The sequence below is a fragment of the Physeter macrocephalus genome, chromosome 14, assembly GCF_002837175.3.
Source record: "Physeter macrocephalus isolate SW-GA chromosome 14, ASM283717v5, whole genome shotgun sequence".
Lineage (NCBI taxonomy): Eukaryota > Metazoa > Chordata > Mammalia > Artiodactyla > Physeteridae > Physeter > Physeter macrocephalus.
The window spans coordinates 55,648,026-55,665,940 of record NC_041227.1 but is presented as its reverse complement, the minus strand read 5'-3'; the positions used below and the strand labels follow the sequence as shown (position 1 = coordinate 55,665,940).

The window sequence follows — 17,915 nt, the reverse complement described above, 5'->3', positions numbered from 1 at the left end:
CCAAACTTATACTGCTTTTTATATCTTTTTCTGCCTACCCACTCCCTTTCCTTTTATCTCTAAAAGAAAGGATGAACTATATTGAGCCCAAAACATAACTTTTTAAATTGCCCTCGGGCCCAGTCTAGCTTTTTGTCCTATTTCTCTTTCCTGCCTCCCCTTTTCCCCTGCCCACCCAGAGTTTCTGCCTTGCAATTTGTTATAATGAAAAAATTAAAATACCCCAGGACACATTCCCAGTGTTCAGATGGCCAGTGGCTGCTATGCATTTTCTGTATGCACAGCAAGGCGAAAAGCACTTGAAAGGCGAAAAGCACTTGAAATACACAGTCTCACTGGATTCTCACAACATCCCTGAGAAGCAAGGTTTACTACACCCATTATATGAATCAGGAAACAGAGGCCCAGAGAAGGGAAGGGACTTGCCCCGTGCCACACAACCAGGAGGTGGCAGGGCAATGACCCAGCCTGCTCAGGTTCCCTCGGAAGCCTGTCCCCGAGCCGCGGCACCATGCCTAGCAGTCCCCTGGAATGGAGCACACGCCCTAGAGACTCAACCAGCTCCTGGTGCACGGCCTCTAACAACCTTCCCAACCTTTCTCTGCCCTCCAGGAAAATCAGGAATCTGATTAAATTCTACCCCTCCAACACCCAACCCCACCCCCACTGTAAAACAATTGTTTCTACATAATCTGGAAAGGAGAGGAAAGGTTTGAGGAACCCATGGAAACAGAATGAGAAACGAGAAAATCACAAGGGATAAGAAACACCTCTTTCAATGCCTTGATAAAGTTCTAAATCTTTGTGAACTTTTCATGCGTGTAATCGTGAGTTTTCTTGCTCATTGGTGTGTGTGCACTCTCTCACACACATAGGTGCACGTACAGTGTTTGTTTATAATGACTTGTAATACAAATGTTAAGGCAGGTGTCCCCAAAGCAAATGCAGACAGGACCAAAGAGTTATGCTAGTGAATGCAGTAATGTGCTCCGAGGGACATGGGGACAGTGGGAAGAGGGGCAGACGTGCCCGGCGAAGGCAGCACTCCTGCCTCCAGTCCACTGTCCCACGCAGGGACGCAGCCCCGCTCTGAGAAGCCAACACCCACGTTTCTACACAAATCTGATTTTAAAGGCTGTTAACAAAGGTTTTTACCAGGCTGGCCCAACACATCACTGCTCCAGGCCCCCATCTGAGACCCTCTGCCCTGAAGTTTGAGTCCCTGACGGCCAATTATTTTGAAAACGTCAAGATAAGTGGCACACGGCAACGCAGAGCCATTTCTGAAAAATCAGCTTTCTGTTCCACGTCAGAGAATGTCAAAAGTGTAGAGCTGGAAGGGGCCTGAATGGGGCTCTAATGGAGGCAGAGACCCCCAAGAGATGGAGAGAATGGGCAGGGGCTGGACCCTCCAGGGCAGCCACCCAAGAACCCCAAAGCGATTAACTCAGGGACCAAAAAGGGTCTGAGCACCCCTGCCCTTCCCCGCTCAGAAAGGCCTAGAAAAGAGAGCATCTGAGAACACAAGAAATCATCAGAAGGTTAGAAGGGGTAAATGGGAGGGGGGTCTTAATCTCATGCTTTTCCGCATATCAAGGAGTCAAGAGCCTACATTCATTCTCTAAAAATTAAAAAGAAAAAAAAGGCATCAGTACATCGTTCAACTTTAAAGAGGTATCCACCAGAAGAACTAAAATCAGAAACAATTGTAAGGTGAAGTTGCTTCAAGGAGAAGAAATGGAACTGAGTGAGTTTTGTGGGCAGTAAGAAGCAGGTGGGGTGGAGGTGGGGGGATAATTGTGGTTTTTATAAATAATGTACTGAGGTGAAAGTCACATAACAAAATTAACCATTTGAAAGTGAACAATTCGGTGGCATTTTAGTACATTCAGAGTTTTGTGCAATCGCCACTTCTGTCTAGTCCTGACACACCTCCAGCACCCCAAGGTAAAACCCCTCCCCCACGAAGCAGCTTCTCCCACATGTGCGCCCCTCCCCAAACCCGGACAACCACTAATCTGCTTTCTGGCTCTGTGGAATTTCCTATCCCAGCTATTTCACATAAACTGCATCCTACAACATGTAACCTTTTGTATCTGGCTTCTTTCACTGAGCATAATGTTTTCAAGGTTCATCCACGTAGCAGCTGTTAGCACTTTATTCCTTTAAATGGCTGAATAATATTCCGTTGTATGGGCAGACCACATTCTGTCCATCCACTCATCCACTGATGGACATCTGGGCTGTTCCTACCTTTGGGCTGTTGTGAACTGTGCTCCTGTGAACATCTGTGTACACGTACTTGAGTCCCCATTTTCAATTCTTTTGGGTCTCTGCTTACGAGTGAAATTCTGGGGACAAGTGGTGATTCTATCTCACTTTCTGAAGAACTGCCAAACTTTTCCACAGTGAGCAGGCATCGTGGCTTAAAATCACTACATCTCATGGAACAGTTCAGAAATCTGTATGGTGAATGTCTTCGTCCTCATCACCCAGCATGGCCAGTTCTTATTATTTTGCCATATTCTCTTCAAATATTTTATATATATATATATGTTTTGTTTGTTTGTTTGTTTGTTTTTTCTGCTGTACGCGGGCCTCTCACTGCTGTGACCTCTCCCGTTGCGGAGCACAGGCTCCGGACGCGCAGGCTCAGCGGCCGTGGCTCACGGGCCCAGCCGCTCCACGGCATGTGGGATCCTCCTGGACCGGGGCACGAACCCGCGTCCCCTGCATCGGCAGGTGGACTCCCAACCACTGCGCCACCAGGGAAGACCCAAATATCTTTTAACAAGACATTACAGATATAGTTGAAAAATAAATTATGGAGGGGGTTGGGAGGAAAGGGGTAGAAGCCAGCTGCTCACCCGGGTGGGTGCTACTGCAGGGGCGGCAGGGTGTGCACTCAGCCGTCATACACCAAGGTCGTCCTCTTCTCCTTCACCAGCATGCAAGGAGATGCTAGTTATGTGCAAAAGTGTTTCATGAGAAAGACCCAGTGAGAAACATGTAGCAGAACCAGTGAAGTGTCTGGGTTAAGGTGACAAGTGGAATACCGGTGTTAACTAGATAGTATTAGATAAATATGAAGCCATGAAAAGCAGGGCTTACCTGCTCTGTATTGCAAAGGGGCTCAATCAGCAGGTACCCAGAGAGAGACGGTACATTCTACAAAGGTGTTCACGTGGGCACTACGGAATAACTTAGGCCATCCTACTGCTATAACAGCATGATTCCACTCAGTAACATCCCCCACCAACACACACACACACACACGCGCACGCACACACACACACACACACACACACATGATCTGTGCCGCGCAGTAGGGGCCAGCAAAAACTAATCTCTTTGGACAGAGCATGTCCTATCCCGCTGGGTCCCACCCGTGCCGGAGGTGTGACCGGCCTGGCTCCTGAAGCCAGGCAGATCTATAACCCCTGGGTAAACCGGGGAGCCACTTTCTTCCTTTGGGGTGTGGAGGAGACTCCAATCCCTATCATAGGACAGGATTCCCAACCAAGAGGAAAACAATGCTGGTAGCACTGCCCTTCCCCACTAGTTCAAAGACTCCACCGCCAGAATCCTCTGGCCCCACCACTTCAGGTATGTATTAGTCAATCAGAAGTAGTTCCTCCCCAGAGAATGGTCTCTCAAGGCTGACGAGATCCTGTCAGCATCCCTGACGTCCATGGACCACCTTAATCATGAGACAAGAGGGCAACCCACCCCATTCTGCCTAGTGCAGCTCCTTCATGGGTGCAGGAGCTTTGTCCAGGGTGCTGGATTACAGGTACAGAGAATGAAGTCTCCATTGAAAGAGGTGACTTTCCTGGCTTCAGGCTCTGGGAAAAGGAAAGCCTCTCTCCCCCCCAGATCTCTGTCTCCAGGGTCTGGACCTGGCAGAGCCTAGAGCGGGTAAGGGAGCACCCACGTGGGGTGGGTGGCCTTGGCCACGTGGGGATGGAGCAGATGGCAGACATTAGTGGAATGGTTCTCCAGCCACGCTGGGCTGCATGTTAGAACCACTTAGGAAGCTAATAAACAACAACAACAACCAAAAACCAAACCTCAGATTGTACCACAGACCAGCTAATCCAGAATTGGGGTGGGACCCAGGCAGCAGTGTCTTTGTGCAAAACTCCTCACTGATTCCAGTGTGCAGCCACGGCTGGGAAGCAGGGCTGCAGGAGACCCCAAGCTGAAGATGACTCAGCATGGCAGCAGTAGCAGCAGGTACTGTTCAAAATCGCCTACTGTGGGCCAGGAGACATCCAGGGAACTTTACAGACATTACTTCAATCAATACTCCGAACAAGCACATGCTTTCTCAGTTCCTATTTTTCAGATGCGCAAACCAAGGTTCAGAGAGGTCGAACAATCTTCTCAGGGACACACACAGCTAGGAAGCTAGGGCACCTGCCAGGCCTAGCGCCTGTTCCTCACCACTAGGCTGCAGAGCCAGCTACAGAGGCCTCTGTCCTTGGTCCTGAACAATCACAGTGGTTTCTCTGGGGAAGTGTTTGCAGAAAGGGGGCTGATACCTATACCCCAACATTCAGACAAGCCCTATTAACTATTCCAGCCTGGCCTCCGTCCAAGGCACCGTGGGAGTGTTAAAGGGGACGGAGTGTCCCCCAAGAGAAGGCATGGGGTTTCAGTGTGACTGGAGCACCCAAAAGGGAAAAGTCGATGGAGAGGACAGATGGGGCCTCAGGGTCTAGCTGCCCCTTCGCACATGGCAATTTTTCATCCACTACCAACCTTGAAGCATAGGTCTGGGCTTGGCTGTATTAAAGGAGCCAAGTTCCTTATTTCATAGAACGGGTGGTGTCCAAGCCCCTGTTTTACAGGTGGAAAAACCAAGACATTAAATGACTTTCCTAATAACAGCTGCTAGCAGGGCACATGCCACGTGCCAGACACTGGGTGAAACTCTGTGTGTAAACTGTCTCATTAAACCCTCCAAACAGCCCCACAAAGTAGGTGCTCAAATCAAATCCATTTTATAAATAAGGAAACAGGGACTTCCCTGGTGGCACACTGATTAACGATCCGCCTGCCGGGCTTCCCTGGTGGCGCAGTGGTTGAGAGTCCGCCTGCCGATGCAGGGGACATGGGTTCGTGCCCCCGTCCAGGAGGATCCCACATGTCGCGGAGTGGCTGGGCCCGTGAGCCATGGCCGCTGAGCCTGCGCGTCCGGAGCCTGTGCTCCGCAACGGGAGAGGCCACAACAGTGAGAGGCCCACGTACCACAAAAAAACAAAAACAAAAAACAAACAAACAAAAGAATCCGCCTGCCAATGCAGGGGACACGGGTTCGAGCCCTGGTCCAGAAGATCCCACATGCCGCAGAGCAACAAAGCCCGTGCACCACAACTACTGAGCCCACGTGCCACAACTACTGAAGCCCATGTGCCTAGAGCCCGTGCTCCACAACAAGAGAAGCTACCGCAATGAGGAGCCCGTGTACCGCGACGAAGAGTAGCCGCCGCTCGCTGCAACTAGAGAAAGCCTGCGCGCAGCAACGAAGACCCAACGCAGCCAAAAACAAATAATAAATAAATAAATTTATAAAAATAAATAAATAAGGAAACAGACACAGAGATCAGAACATAAGCCATTTAACACTGGGACCCACAACCATAACTACCATGTGATACTCTCCCCGCAACCCCACCAGGGGATCTCAGAAAGAGGAGGCCAGGGCTCCATGCCAGCCCTGTATTCTACCCCCAAAATCAACATTCTCAAGATTTTCATCTTGAGAAGAACCAAGCCTCGGCAGATTCTGGGCAGAGTCAGCTTGGCCAGAGGTCATGGACATGCTTTTCCCCGGCTTCTCCTCATCACTCCATTAACAGCCCTCAGGAGGAGCCCTGGAGACCAACTGAGCCCGGGGATCCAGCGCTGCCTAAACCAAGAGGCCCCCTGGATGCTGGAGGTCTGAGGGAAATCACATTCCCTTACTTTACTTAAGCTGGTTCAAGCTGGTTTCTGGCACCTGTGACCAAATGAATCATCCCTCACATGCTGCACCTTGGAACCTACATGAGGTGGCACTGGAGTCAGTGTGGCCAGCAAGCTGGGAGACACAGAGGACAAGAAAAGATGTGCAAAGTGACAACGAGAACAGGTAAAGATGCCAGGTCCACAGTTGTCCAGCCGTGCTTTAAGTATGTCACAGCTACTTCGGGTCTGAGTTGTTCAATCTATAAGATGAGGAGGTTAGACAAGCTGACCCTCTGGAACCCTCCTGGCTCTGAGAGGCTGTGATCATCATGGGTAGCAGATGAGCCTCCCTAGCTTCTGGCTCCAATAAGCAAACGGGAAGCACCAGGCATCCCCCTCATCTGCTCTACCCGCTGGCTGCCTGCACTTGGCTGGACTGTCAAATGCAACCAGCAGAAACATGACCCTGACCTGGCTAAAGCTCCGGGTCTGCCCAGGGGGCAGCGACACCAGCACCTGCTGAGACTGGCCTCACGCACAGCAGGGTCGTGGGGTTAACTGAAGGCAAGGAAGACTAATTGCATGTGAAATACCCATAAATAATCGGGACATCAGCTGCACAGCTTCCATCCACCCTCAGGCTGTGGTATCATATGTGTAGGCAACTGTCAAACAGACCCACACACATAATCTGCAATTAATTAGAAGCACATGGCTACTGAGAGGGCACAGGCAGACCTCACGCCAGACGGAGTCACACCAACTCTACGCTGTCCTGCTCCACACTTGGACGCTTTGATGTCTGCTACACAGAACACAAGCTCCCTGTCACCAAGATGGACTGGGTTCCAGGCTCAGCTCTGCCACTTACATCCTGTGCAGCCATGGGTGTGTCACCTGCCCTCTCTGAACCTGCTTCCCCTCCTCTGAAATGGGCATGATGGCACCTCATCCTCCTCCAAGGTTACAGAGGGAGAGGAGGCACGCGGAGCTCAGTCAGCCAAAGGTGAGCTGATGTCTGGCCGAGCTGTCACCCCTCAAGCCATGAACACAGGGAAGCGAGGCAGAACGATGCTCCCGCGTCTTACAGTTGAGGCAAGTGAGGCTCAGAAAGGTGGAGTGACACCCGAGACACACCCAGGACACAAGTGGCCGAGAAACCATGCAAACAGCTGGGCTCTCCCGAGGCCTAGTCCACCACGCTGTCCCTGGGCAGGGTACGGGAGTCACAGGTCAAGCTGCCCTCAGTGCAGGTAACAGAGACTCCCAAGCTCAGATCAGAAGGGTGTTCAGAGCCACCCCGCTGGAGGAAGAGCATCACTGGAAACTGACCCAGCAGTGGCCTTTCACATTCATGGATGTAACACTTCACTCCTTTTGCACCTTGAAAACCCAACTCAGCCGCTGGGGCGGGCGGCCAAGGGCCTCAGCTTGACCTTTCACCACCTCCCCTGCTACGTGGCAAATTCTGTGGGAGGAGGAGTAAGCCTGTCACCTCTGACTCCCTCCATGCCCGGCCTGCTGCTTTGCCTGACAGTTCTCAAAAGTGGAGGGGCCGTGTGGCTCAGTTCTGCTTGCAGAGATGTAAAGAGAAGTCTGCCAAGTGGGCTTGTGGGAAGGCTTCTATTTTGCTGATAAAGGGAAGAAACAGCCAGGACTACCCCTTCTCCCTTGCTTCCTGCTCAAAAATGGGGTACGGTTGCCGGAACAGCAGCAACCATCATGCAAACATGAGGCGACCAACATTAGGATGAAAACTAACAACCCAAGAGGTTCGGGCAGAAAGAACCTGCATCCCTGGCAGCACTGAGCTGCTGAACCAGGCCGGCAACCTCTGACGCCCACACTTCCCGTTCCAGGAGGAAAATAAATGCCTGCTTAAGCCACTGTTAGTGGATTTTCAACTACTTGCAGCTGAAAGCATTCCTCACTGACTTAACAGCCTCCACACAGCACCCCTCTTGGATCTACCTCTTTGCCTCTGAAGGCCTCTCTGGGACCAGCCGCACAAGGAGTCCAGATCCCACTGGGAGCCGAGCTACCTGTCCTCCCTGAGCCTCAGTGTCCCCTGTTACAATGGGGTCACACTCCCTATGCCACAGATTGGCCCTGGGGAGTAAACGAGATAAAATACTTGATGGCGTGTGACAATCTGCACACAGCAGGGCCTCAATATTCCCTGAGAGACAGCACAGCCAAAACACACTCCAGCTTGATGGTCAGATGGGCTTAGGTTTGAAGCACCTGGTTCTGTCAGTACCTGCTGTTTTACCTCAGGCAGATGAATTAACCTCTCTGAAGCCATTTCCTCACCTGTAAAATGGGGAGATAAAGTTCACCTCCTTCGGCTACTATGGGAATTAGAGGAGAATAAGTAGAAGGCACCAGGCACCAGTAGGAGCGGGAAGGCCCATCCCCTCCCTCCATCCTATTCATGCCCCCCACTCCAGGGCAGAATCACCTCACAGTATAACCAAGCAGGACCCTATGGGGCCTTCCCAGACAGACCTCCACCACCACCACGTCCTCTGCCTGCCTCCTGCTTGCAGAAAAACTTTAGCCTCCTAGGCTTTCCCCAGGTTCCAAAGAATAAACTTAATCAGAGAAGTGAAAAAAAGGAAAACAGCCAAGCAGGACAAAATAATAATAGCTTAGCCGTTAAACAAAGTCAAGGACCTTTAGTCCCTCCTCAAGGGCTACAGATAATATTCTGAGTCAAATCCTTTGAGCTGTTTTGCAGAGACTGAAACTCTCACCAGGTGGAAGAAGTTAACTGCATGCTGACCACCAGCTCCTAGACTCCAGCCAGGTTGCAACCAGAAGTTGATGACGTTGAACCCAATTACCTCACCACCAACCAGTCGGAGAAATGTCCAGGAGCTGATCACATACCCCACAACCCCCCTCCCCAACCCTGAAAGCCATCCGGGAGGTCAGGCCTTCCAAGCACTAGCTGCTTGGACTCCTTACTTGGTGCCTACAATAAACCCTGCACTTTCCGTCAGCACAACCCAGTGTCAGTAGATTGGCTTCACTGCATGTGCGCAAGCAGACCCAAGTTTGGTTCAGTAACAACAGCAAATCCTCGCCTCAGAGCAGCCAAGTTTGTGCAGCTAAGTTCCTTCCAGCTCCCTTTCCCCAACATTGGACGAGGCCAGGAAGGAAAAGCATTGCCCCAGGTGAACAGGCTGAAAACCTCCTCCTGGCGGAAATGGTCACCCTCGACTCAGCTGGGGATTTGCACCTAACAGAAAGCAGCCCAAGAGAATGAGCTCCCTTCTTTCATGCTGAATCCCTGTCCCCAAGACTTACAAGGCCGCAGAGGCAGGCCATCCTGCTTTCGGATGGTGCAGCCAGGCCTGGGACTCATACCTGGAGACCAGCCCGGAGGCGGCATGAGGAATGACGGTGTTCTTTGGGTGCTCTTGGTGTTGAGAGTTACGACTCCTGGGCTGCATCGATTCCTCACAGTGAGACTCCAAACCCCCAATGAAACCCGAAGGAGGGAGGAGGGTGCAAGGTGGAGGCCGCAGACTGCCAGCTGGCAGGCCTCCCAATGAGAACACACAAGGAAGGGCCCAGGCGCTGGAAGGAGCAGCAGGCCGAAGGCGGGCACCCGTGATGCCACCTGCACGGCACCCCTCGAGGTAGGGGTCTCCCAAGGCCACAAAGAGAAGTGCGCTAGGCCTGAGCCCAGAACAGGCACGCTCCTAACTCTGGCCACAGTCCATCTGCCCAGGCTGCTCCTAAAACCACGGGAGGGGAGGGGAGGGGAGGGCAGGGGAGGGGAGGGCAGGGGAGGGCAGGGGACAGGCAGGAGCAGAAACCAGCCCCTCTCCGAGGAGGGGGGCGCAGGGGGGGGCAGGGGAGGGCAGGGGACAGGCAGGAGCAGAAACCAGCCCCTCTCCGAGCTTCAGACCAGCAGGAGAAGCAGGCTTTAAACAAACACAAAAAGAAACCATCACAAACTGATGCCGGGAAGGGAAAGACTAGGGAGCGAGAACCACGTGAGGGGTCGTGAACCACGTGAGGGGGCGTGGCCGGGCCAGGCTGAGGAAAATGAAAGTGAAAATGGAGGTGATGAAGTAAGAGTCCTCAGGTGGGCAGAGGGGGTTGGGGGCGGGGAGCATCCAAGCAGAGGGAAGGGCCTGGCGAGTCTGAGAACTGCCCAGAGGCCAGTGTGGTAGGACAGTGAGTGACAAACTCAGGGGACGTGGATGAGAAAGGGCAGACAGGTTTTAAAGGCCGTGGCAGGAATTCAGATTTTGCCCCACGTGCAGAAAAAGCCCACTGCAGGGATCAGAGCAGGGAAGGGTGGGGTTGGGGGGTGGCCGGAGTTCATGTGCCCGCGTCCCATCTGCCCAGGTAAACAGCCCTCCCGCCGAGGACAAGTGTGCGGCGGACAAGTCTTCGGTACCTCTTTCTATTTGTCCTTGTACACGTTCCATTTATTAAAACCCTGGTCCCCAAGGGAAAAATACCCTTTTCCGTTAATAATCAGGTTTGCTTCCCCAGGCCACCAGCCCGTCTTTCAGGGGCCCGGGGCCTACAGACCCCAGAGGTGGCTTTAGGTACAGGCCTGGTGGGAAGTGACGGTGGACTGTGTGTCTTCAAAAGCCTTCTGGAAGGCTTCCCTGGTGGCGCAGTGGTTGAGAGTCCGCCTGCCGATGCAGGGGACGCGGGTTCGTGCCCCGGTCCGGGAAGATCCCACACGCCGCGGAGCGGCTGGGCCCGTGAGCCATGGCCGCTGAGCCTGCGCGTCCGGAGCCTGCGCTCCGCAACGGGAGAGGCCACAACAGTGAGAGGACCGCGTACCGAAAAAAAAAAAAAAAAAAAAGCCTTCTGGAGACCAGGGGGTTAAGCAGCCAACCCCTCACACCTGCCCCCCTCAGCGAGACGCCCTCCCGTCCTTGGGGTCCTCGTGGTCCCCATGGTCCTCGTGGTGGGGCTCAGTGGGCCAGGAGGGGGCCCTGGAGGCTTGCTTCTGGGTTCCTCACAGCCTATGGTCTGAGCATCTGTGTAAAACCCACTCATCTGGAGAGAAGAAAATCTGGGCCAAGTTCCACCTTGAAAGCTAGAAAATTAGTCTTTAATCAGACGAATACACAGGCACCGTGGTGGGCGGCAAGAGATATTAAACTGGGGAGGGCAGACCCCATTAGGGCCGGGACGGGCAGAGCAGAAGTCAACAAATAATATTTCCACCTCTGTCCTGCCTTGGGGACCTTGTGGGGGGCACGGCCCTGAGCAGGGACATGGGAAGAGAGTCACCTGAGACCGTCTGCAGCTTGAGACCGACAAGCCGCGGCTGAGAAGTCCCCACCAGCTCCAGCTCACGGCCCACAGCCCCTTCCAGGTTTCCATCACACCTGCAAACCCCGCACTCACTCTGCCCTGTGAGGAGAGCAGGCAGATGAGATCACTCCATTTTAAAGGTGAGGAAATTGGAAGTGAAACAGGCTAACCCTGGGGTCTGTAAGGATGTCCACGTCTTTCTCGTGAGAACTTCCTGGAGCCGGGGCCGGGCTTCTCAGCCGGACAGCTTCCTACCTCCGTGTCCCCTCCGTGCTCCAGGCAGTGCAGCTCCGCGGCGTGTGCACAGGACCCTGCGTACGCGGTTAGGACCGTGCAGCAGGTGGTGAACGGAGCAGGGGCTTCAGGGTTGAGCCTGGGTTCAATCCTTGCTCCAGCGAGTACCAGCTGTGTAACTCTGAGTAGCGAACCGACCTCCCTGGTCCCCAGCGGTGGCATCTGGGCACAGGGATATGATCACCCAACTCACAGGGTTGCCGAGGGGACTGAGTAAGTTACAGGCTACAAAAGCTTCTGCCCAGACACAGTAGGTGCCCCACAAGCCTGGACACCTCTAACCCTCTCCTAAAAGACGAGAGGACACGACACCTCCAAGACCCAAAGGGTTAAGGGGTGGAGCCAGAACCAGCATCCAGGTGCTCCCAGCACACCTGCTGCCGTGGTCTCCGTGGTCAGGTCATCCTGCTTTACAGAAGTCACCGACCAAGTCTTCCCAGGGCCTGGCCTGGCACTTCCCCTAAACAGGCACCGGGACCAGCACGCTAGCCCTAACAGCCAGGTGGCATTCTCCTCAGCCTCACCCCAGCCCCTTCCTCATTTCCATCAGTGCTTCTCAAAGAGTGTCAGGGAAGGTCAGGAAAAGTCAACTTCCTGTGCCACCAGGAGGGCTTCTCGTGCCCTGAGGATTGTCCAGGAAGAGACTGACCTTCCATGCCAAGCCTGTCTGCCATCTCAGCTGGAGTGGCATCATTATCCTCTCTGGGACTGCAAACAGCAATTGATACATCAACAGGAAATCTCTGTGGCTTAACACTGACCTTTCCCTATTTCCTATGTTTTTCTAGCAATTCCTAATACATTTCTATTTCTGTGTCTCATTACGCGGCTGTCAGTCAATCCTTGGCCTTAAAAAAAAAGAAAGGCCCATGGCCGAAGTCATGTCATAGGTTCACCAGTACCTCATTCTATCACTGAAAACAAGCTCTGTAATCTCTCCAGGCTGCACTTTTTCACACACAAGATGGACAAAAGAACACAGGATCATGGGGAGGATGAGCGAGGATGCGAAGGCAGAGTCCGGCCACAGGTGGGCAGTCAACACACTGACACCTACTGATCGCCTATTAATCACCTTCATTCTGTTCTGCTCGCTAGACCAACAACGATGCATCACTCACGAGGGGCACCGGGCACGACGTTGCCCACACACAGTGGATGAGAGAAGAGAGATGAGACTCAGCCTCTGAGCCCCCCCCCCCACCCTCAAAGAGCTTGCAGACTTGCCGAGGCAGCTGCCAGGCAGACAGTAAGCGTGGAGTGGAGTGAGGGAGACCAGCAAAGGCGGCAGAGGCCGCCAAAAGCCTGTGCGCTGGGGAGGGCCAAGAAGTCCTTCCTCAGAGGAAAGATGCCACACAAAGGCTTGGAGGGTGAGCAGCAGTTACCCCCAAACTGGGTAAGACCTCCATAACAGAGAAAACTGCTTCTGTCAGGAAGTGCACACTCAGCTCCCTGGGGCCAGCCGGGTGGGGCTGCGAGGAACCGGCGACGGCCTGCTACGGGGGGCGGCCACTCTCCTGCGACCACAGTGGTGCTATGCAAACATGCCCGGGGACCACAGAGGTTCTGATTTTTCCACTGAGGTCAGATGTACTGGTTTATTGATGTTGTTTTTAACATGAAAATCTCCCAATGATTCAGTGTTGGCAACTAAATTTCTAAAAACGTTTTCAACACCGTGCAGCCCAGACGAAACCCCTCTGCAGACCACCAGTTTGGCACCTGTGGGCATAAGGGAATGCAGAAAGTGAGGGGACCACACAGTAAGCGCCGGAGAACGGTCAGCTGTTTACATGAGGGCCAAGAACACGGAATGGTGGGAGATGAGGCAGGGGCTGCTCACGGAAGGTCCCGGACCCGATCCCCGAGGATGGGCTGCCTCTGAAGGGATTTTCGAAAGTGCCACCTATGGTGCTGGCCACGTGGATCTACATCAGTGATAACATCTCTCACTGCTACACATGCGTGCACACGTGTGCAAACAGCTCACGTAAGAACTGGCAGAATCCAGATAAGGTCTGTAGCAGTGTCAGTTCCCTGGTTTTACCAGTGTGCTATGGTTCTGTAAGATGTTATCAGGGGAAGCTTGGGGAATGGCACTTGGACATTCTCTACTACAGTTTATAAATTCTTGTGAGGCTTAAAGTCTTTCAAAACAGAAAGTTTTATATATATGTGTGTGTGTGTGTATGTATACACACAATTTGGGGAGCTATATATATGTGTGTACATACATTTACGTCTATGTATACATAGATACATGTACCCCAAAAGAGTGTGCTGGTCAGATTGACCGTGTTGTCCTCCATCTGGAGCAGGGGCCATGCTCCTCTTGCACAGCTGGCCGCACGACCGTTTGGAATAAAAACATCTCCCACCTTCTCTTGCAGCTGGATATGACCCTCTAACTACCACCAGGTGAAGTGAGGTGGGTGGCAGCGATGTTGGAAGCCTGGCGTTGTGACCTCAGGAGAAGGGGCCAGGCCTCCTCTCCAGCGGAAATGTCAACAAGGACGAGGGCACCATGGGAGAAACGACAGAGCGACCACATGAAAGGATACGGGGTCCCAAGCGGCTATGTGAGAATAAATAAAATTCTATCCCGTTTAAACCAGTGTTACACTGGGTCCTTGTCACAGAGCGACCTCCTGCCCGATATGCTAACACATGCATCTCCTGATGAAATGACCGATGTGTTAGCAGAGTGACTGTCCAGTCCCATATCCCTCAGCCCACGCAAGCCAGGAAGAGCAGGGGAAATTTACAGAGGCCAAGCCTCTCGGGTCCCGGGTGGAAGCATCTTGTGTTAAGCTGTGATCTCGCCTCAGTGCCTCTGCCGCCTCCCCCGTGTGACTTAGATGGAGATGCACACTCTGTCCCCGTGCAGGGGCCGTCTCAGTGAAGGTGGATGATGGCGGCTCCCCTCCGGAAAGTAGTCACTCTATCTCCTCCCACACAGACCAAATAGCATTAAATACATACGATTGGGGTCAACTTCTCAGCTCAGTCGCCTCAACTTAATATCCACACAAAGAGGGACTTCCCTGGTGGCACAGTGGTTAAGAATCCGCCTGCCAATGCAGGGGACACGGGTTCGAGCCCTGGTCCAGGAAGATCCCACATGCCGCAGAGCAACTAAGCCCGTGCGCCACAACTACTGAGCCTGCGCTCTAGAGCCTGCAAGCCACTACCGCAGCCTGCGCGCCTAGAGCCCGTGCTCCACAACAAAGAGAAGCCACCACAATGAGAAGCCCATGCACCGCAACAAAGAGTAGCCCCTGCTCACCGCAACTAGAGAAAGCCCGTGCGCAGCAACGAAGACCCAACGCAGCCAAAAAATAAATAAGTAAGTAAATAAATTTATAAAAAAACAAACAAAAAAAAATATCCACACAAAGAGAACTCTGCCAACTCGCCTCCACAGACTGATCGCTCCACTTCAAGGAAAACAACAGGAACAGATGATGAATCTGGGGGGGAAGGCAGGGGAACAGGAATCCCTGGAAACACAGACGGCACTTGTCGCCATTTTTCTGAGTTTTCTATTGCTAACTTATTACCTGAAAAAAAGACATCTGCTGTGTTAAGTGATCAGTGCTACTCAGAAGAGGAAAAAAAAAAAATCTAACTTAGACTCAAGGGTCAAACTTCATCAAAAATTTGTTGGTGCATTTTTTCCAAAATACTCTTTTAAAATTGGATTCTTAGTACAGTCTGGCTTCATACTTGGGTTAACTGTGGCTCTAACTGTGAAGACAATTGTTTGCTGTGTTTCTCACATTCTGAGGATGGAGGCTGACTTCCCAGAAACTCAGTGTAAGCCTCCATCTTCTCCCTGGGTTGAATGGCCAGGAACAGGCAAAGAGAAGCGTTGATAAAATGCAAGCAGGTCTGAGTTTGGAGCCAACCAGACACGCCTGCAGGAGTCAGACCAGCCCCACGTTCCCGGCAGACACTGGATGTGGCACAAGCCTTTGGCATCCTTTCCAGGTCCTTCTCCTCGGCATAATCTGTCTTTGGGACCTCTCTCTGCAAGGCAAAGAAGGTTCTATGATATACAGCAATAAAGCCAAGGGTCACCAACTATTTCTATCAATGATTTTCACAGAAAAGGTAACCGATTTTCATGGTGATCGGCATGTCACCTATTCTGTCTGCTACAAAGAACGTTCCCGAATACAGTGCATGAAAATGATGCCCAAACCCAAAGCTAACCCCGGAGTAATCCTGGATGAAGCCACACGGCCAGGCAACTCAGGTGGCAAGAACTTTTCCAAAAGCGCTGGCCTCAGAGACCTCCGGCAAGGGTGATGTTTGTGTCTGGTGTCCGTTGAGAAGATTCTCCTGGCACCTAAGTGCCCACAAGCATCAAAGGACACCTTGATTTTCAAACGAGGCTCCTAACTGTCCGATGGTCTGGGATCAAGGAGTAGCCACAGTTTCAAGGAAACAAATTCTGATCTGGGGTTGCCTCCTCTGGAGTGAGAGCCTTAGTCTCCAGGCACGGGTTTCCAATTCCAGGAAACTGAAGTGAGGAGAAGGCATTTTTTTCAAGTATATTTCATCTTTTTACCAGTAAACATTAGAAGGGCCCTAATCACACAGTTAGGTCTCTAGGAATGAAGGAATAAATTAATGATTACAAGAACATCGTGGAGAGATGATAAATGGAAACAAGGATGCATTAAAAAGACATCAAGGGACAGCTGTGACTAATTAAAGTTGCCAATATAAAATGATTAAAATTAATTAGGGGTCAACTGTTCATTAGAGGGAGGAATACAATGAGAGAGAAACTTAAGGTTCTGAAAGGCAAAATCGGGCAAAAAGCTACCTTAGGATGTCTCAATGTAGATGAGAAAAAAATAGCAGAGCCTTGAGCAAGGAGAACAAAAGAGGTTGCCTCCTTCAGCCCAGAAAGGGCTCAAATCAGGAAGCACGATTCCTCCCCATCCTAGCGGGAAGTTAAGTGATAAAAAGCTAAAAAGTGCTTACTCAAGAAATGGTGGTTCAAGAAGAGTGTTGAGCTGCAGAAGTAACAACTAAAAGATGAACAGGTTCTCTTAATCCTGGGAGGAACAGGGCTAGGATAGAGAAGAGGTGGGCCAGGTCCTTCAACCATGGTCTTGTATTGCATTGATTATCTGAATTTGGAAAAAGCCCCACAGGTCATCCTCTTACACAGAGAGTCCTAGACCCGCCTCCAAGTGGCCGCATCTGCTGCCTGGACCGGCTGCTCCCCCTGCCATCTCCCTGGCCCTCCAGCCACTCCCCCCAGTCAACTCTCCACTCAGTGGACACAGGTCAGATGGAATCCCTTCTCTGCTCTGAAGTCCCCAATAGGTTCCCATCTCATTCAGAGTAAAACCTAAAGCCACCCCACCTGCCCTACCCTTACCTCCTACTGTCCAAGGCTTATTCTGCTTAAGCCACGCCCAGCACCCTCCTACCCCAGGGCCTTTGCACTGGCTGTCCCCTCTGCTGGGAACACCCTTCCTCACTCCTCTGGGCCTCTACTTGGAAGTCACCTTATCAGTTGGGCCTTCACAGACAGCAGGACCCAGCAGCCCCTCTGGCCACTCTCCGTCTATGCTCTTGTTCTGCTTCATTTTGCGTCAGACAGACCCTCACTTGATACGTTTGTGGTCTCCATGCTCCCCCACTGGAACATAAGCTCCATGTTACCTGCTAGAACGGTGGTTTTCACCTGAGTGGGCGTTTGCCCCCCAAGGAACATTTGGCAATGCTGGAGACAGTTTCAGGTGTCACCACTTGGGGGGAGGAGGGTACTGGCATCAAGTGGGAAGAGAACAGGGATGCTGGTAAACATCCTACAGTGCACGACAGCCCCACGACAGAGAATAACCCAACCCAAAGGCAACAGCGCCGAGGCTGAGATTCCTGCCCTAGAGACCCACTCGGTGCCTGGCACACAGGAGGTCCTCAATAAATATTTGCTGCACGGATGCCTGCGTGAACACTGACCAGCCGGAGCAGCAGGGCACCAGGTTTGGGAGCCTGGGCGATGAGGTCCCACATGCTCCCGTCAAGGACTCCCCATGTGATGCTGGGCAAGCCCCTTCATCACCGAGCCTCAGCTTCTACTCATTAGTAAGACGGGGATGACAACAGAGCTACCTCATGGAGCTGGTGTGAGGTTAGATGAGGGAATAAACATAACGGCCTCAGAACGGTGCCTGGCCCACAGCGCACATCAAGTACCTACTATCACTTATTACGAGTCCCTTACACCTGGCATTTACTGTTCGCAATGCCACCCAGAGGAATGGGTGTGTGTCAGGGGGGCCTCAGATCAAAGCCTGCATCTGAATCAGCCAGGTGCCAGGGTACTAAATCACAGAGAGGGGGTGGCC

At 52.3% G+C, this 17,915-nt stretch overlaps 2 protein-coding genes across 2 annotated transcripts in view; one reads left to right on the top strand and one right to left on the bottom strand.

The window, feature by feature from the left end:
• Positions 1-17,580, bottom strand: part of LOC102994318 (sorting nexin-29) — a 497,441-nt gene extending 479,861 nt beyond the window's left edge. Inside the window, exon 1 of the mRNA XM_055089742.1 lies at positions 17,527-17,580. Coding sequence (XP_054945717.1) covers positions 17,527-17,580 — 54 coding nt within the window. The remainder of the gene's footprint in view (positions 1-17,526) is intronic.
• Positions 17,581-17,663: 83 nt separating this feature from the next.
• Positions 17,664-17,915, top strand: part of LOC114487545 (sorting nexin-29-like) — a 54,344-nt gene continuing 54,092 nt past the window's right edge. The window contains exon 1 of the mRNA XM_028498020.1: positions 17,664-17,831. Within this exon, the coding sequence (XP_028353821.1) occupies positions 17,664-17,831 (168 nt within the window). The remainder of the gene's footprint in view (positions 17,832-17,915) is intronic.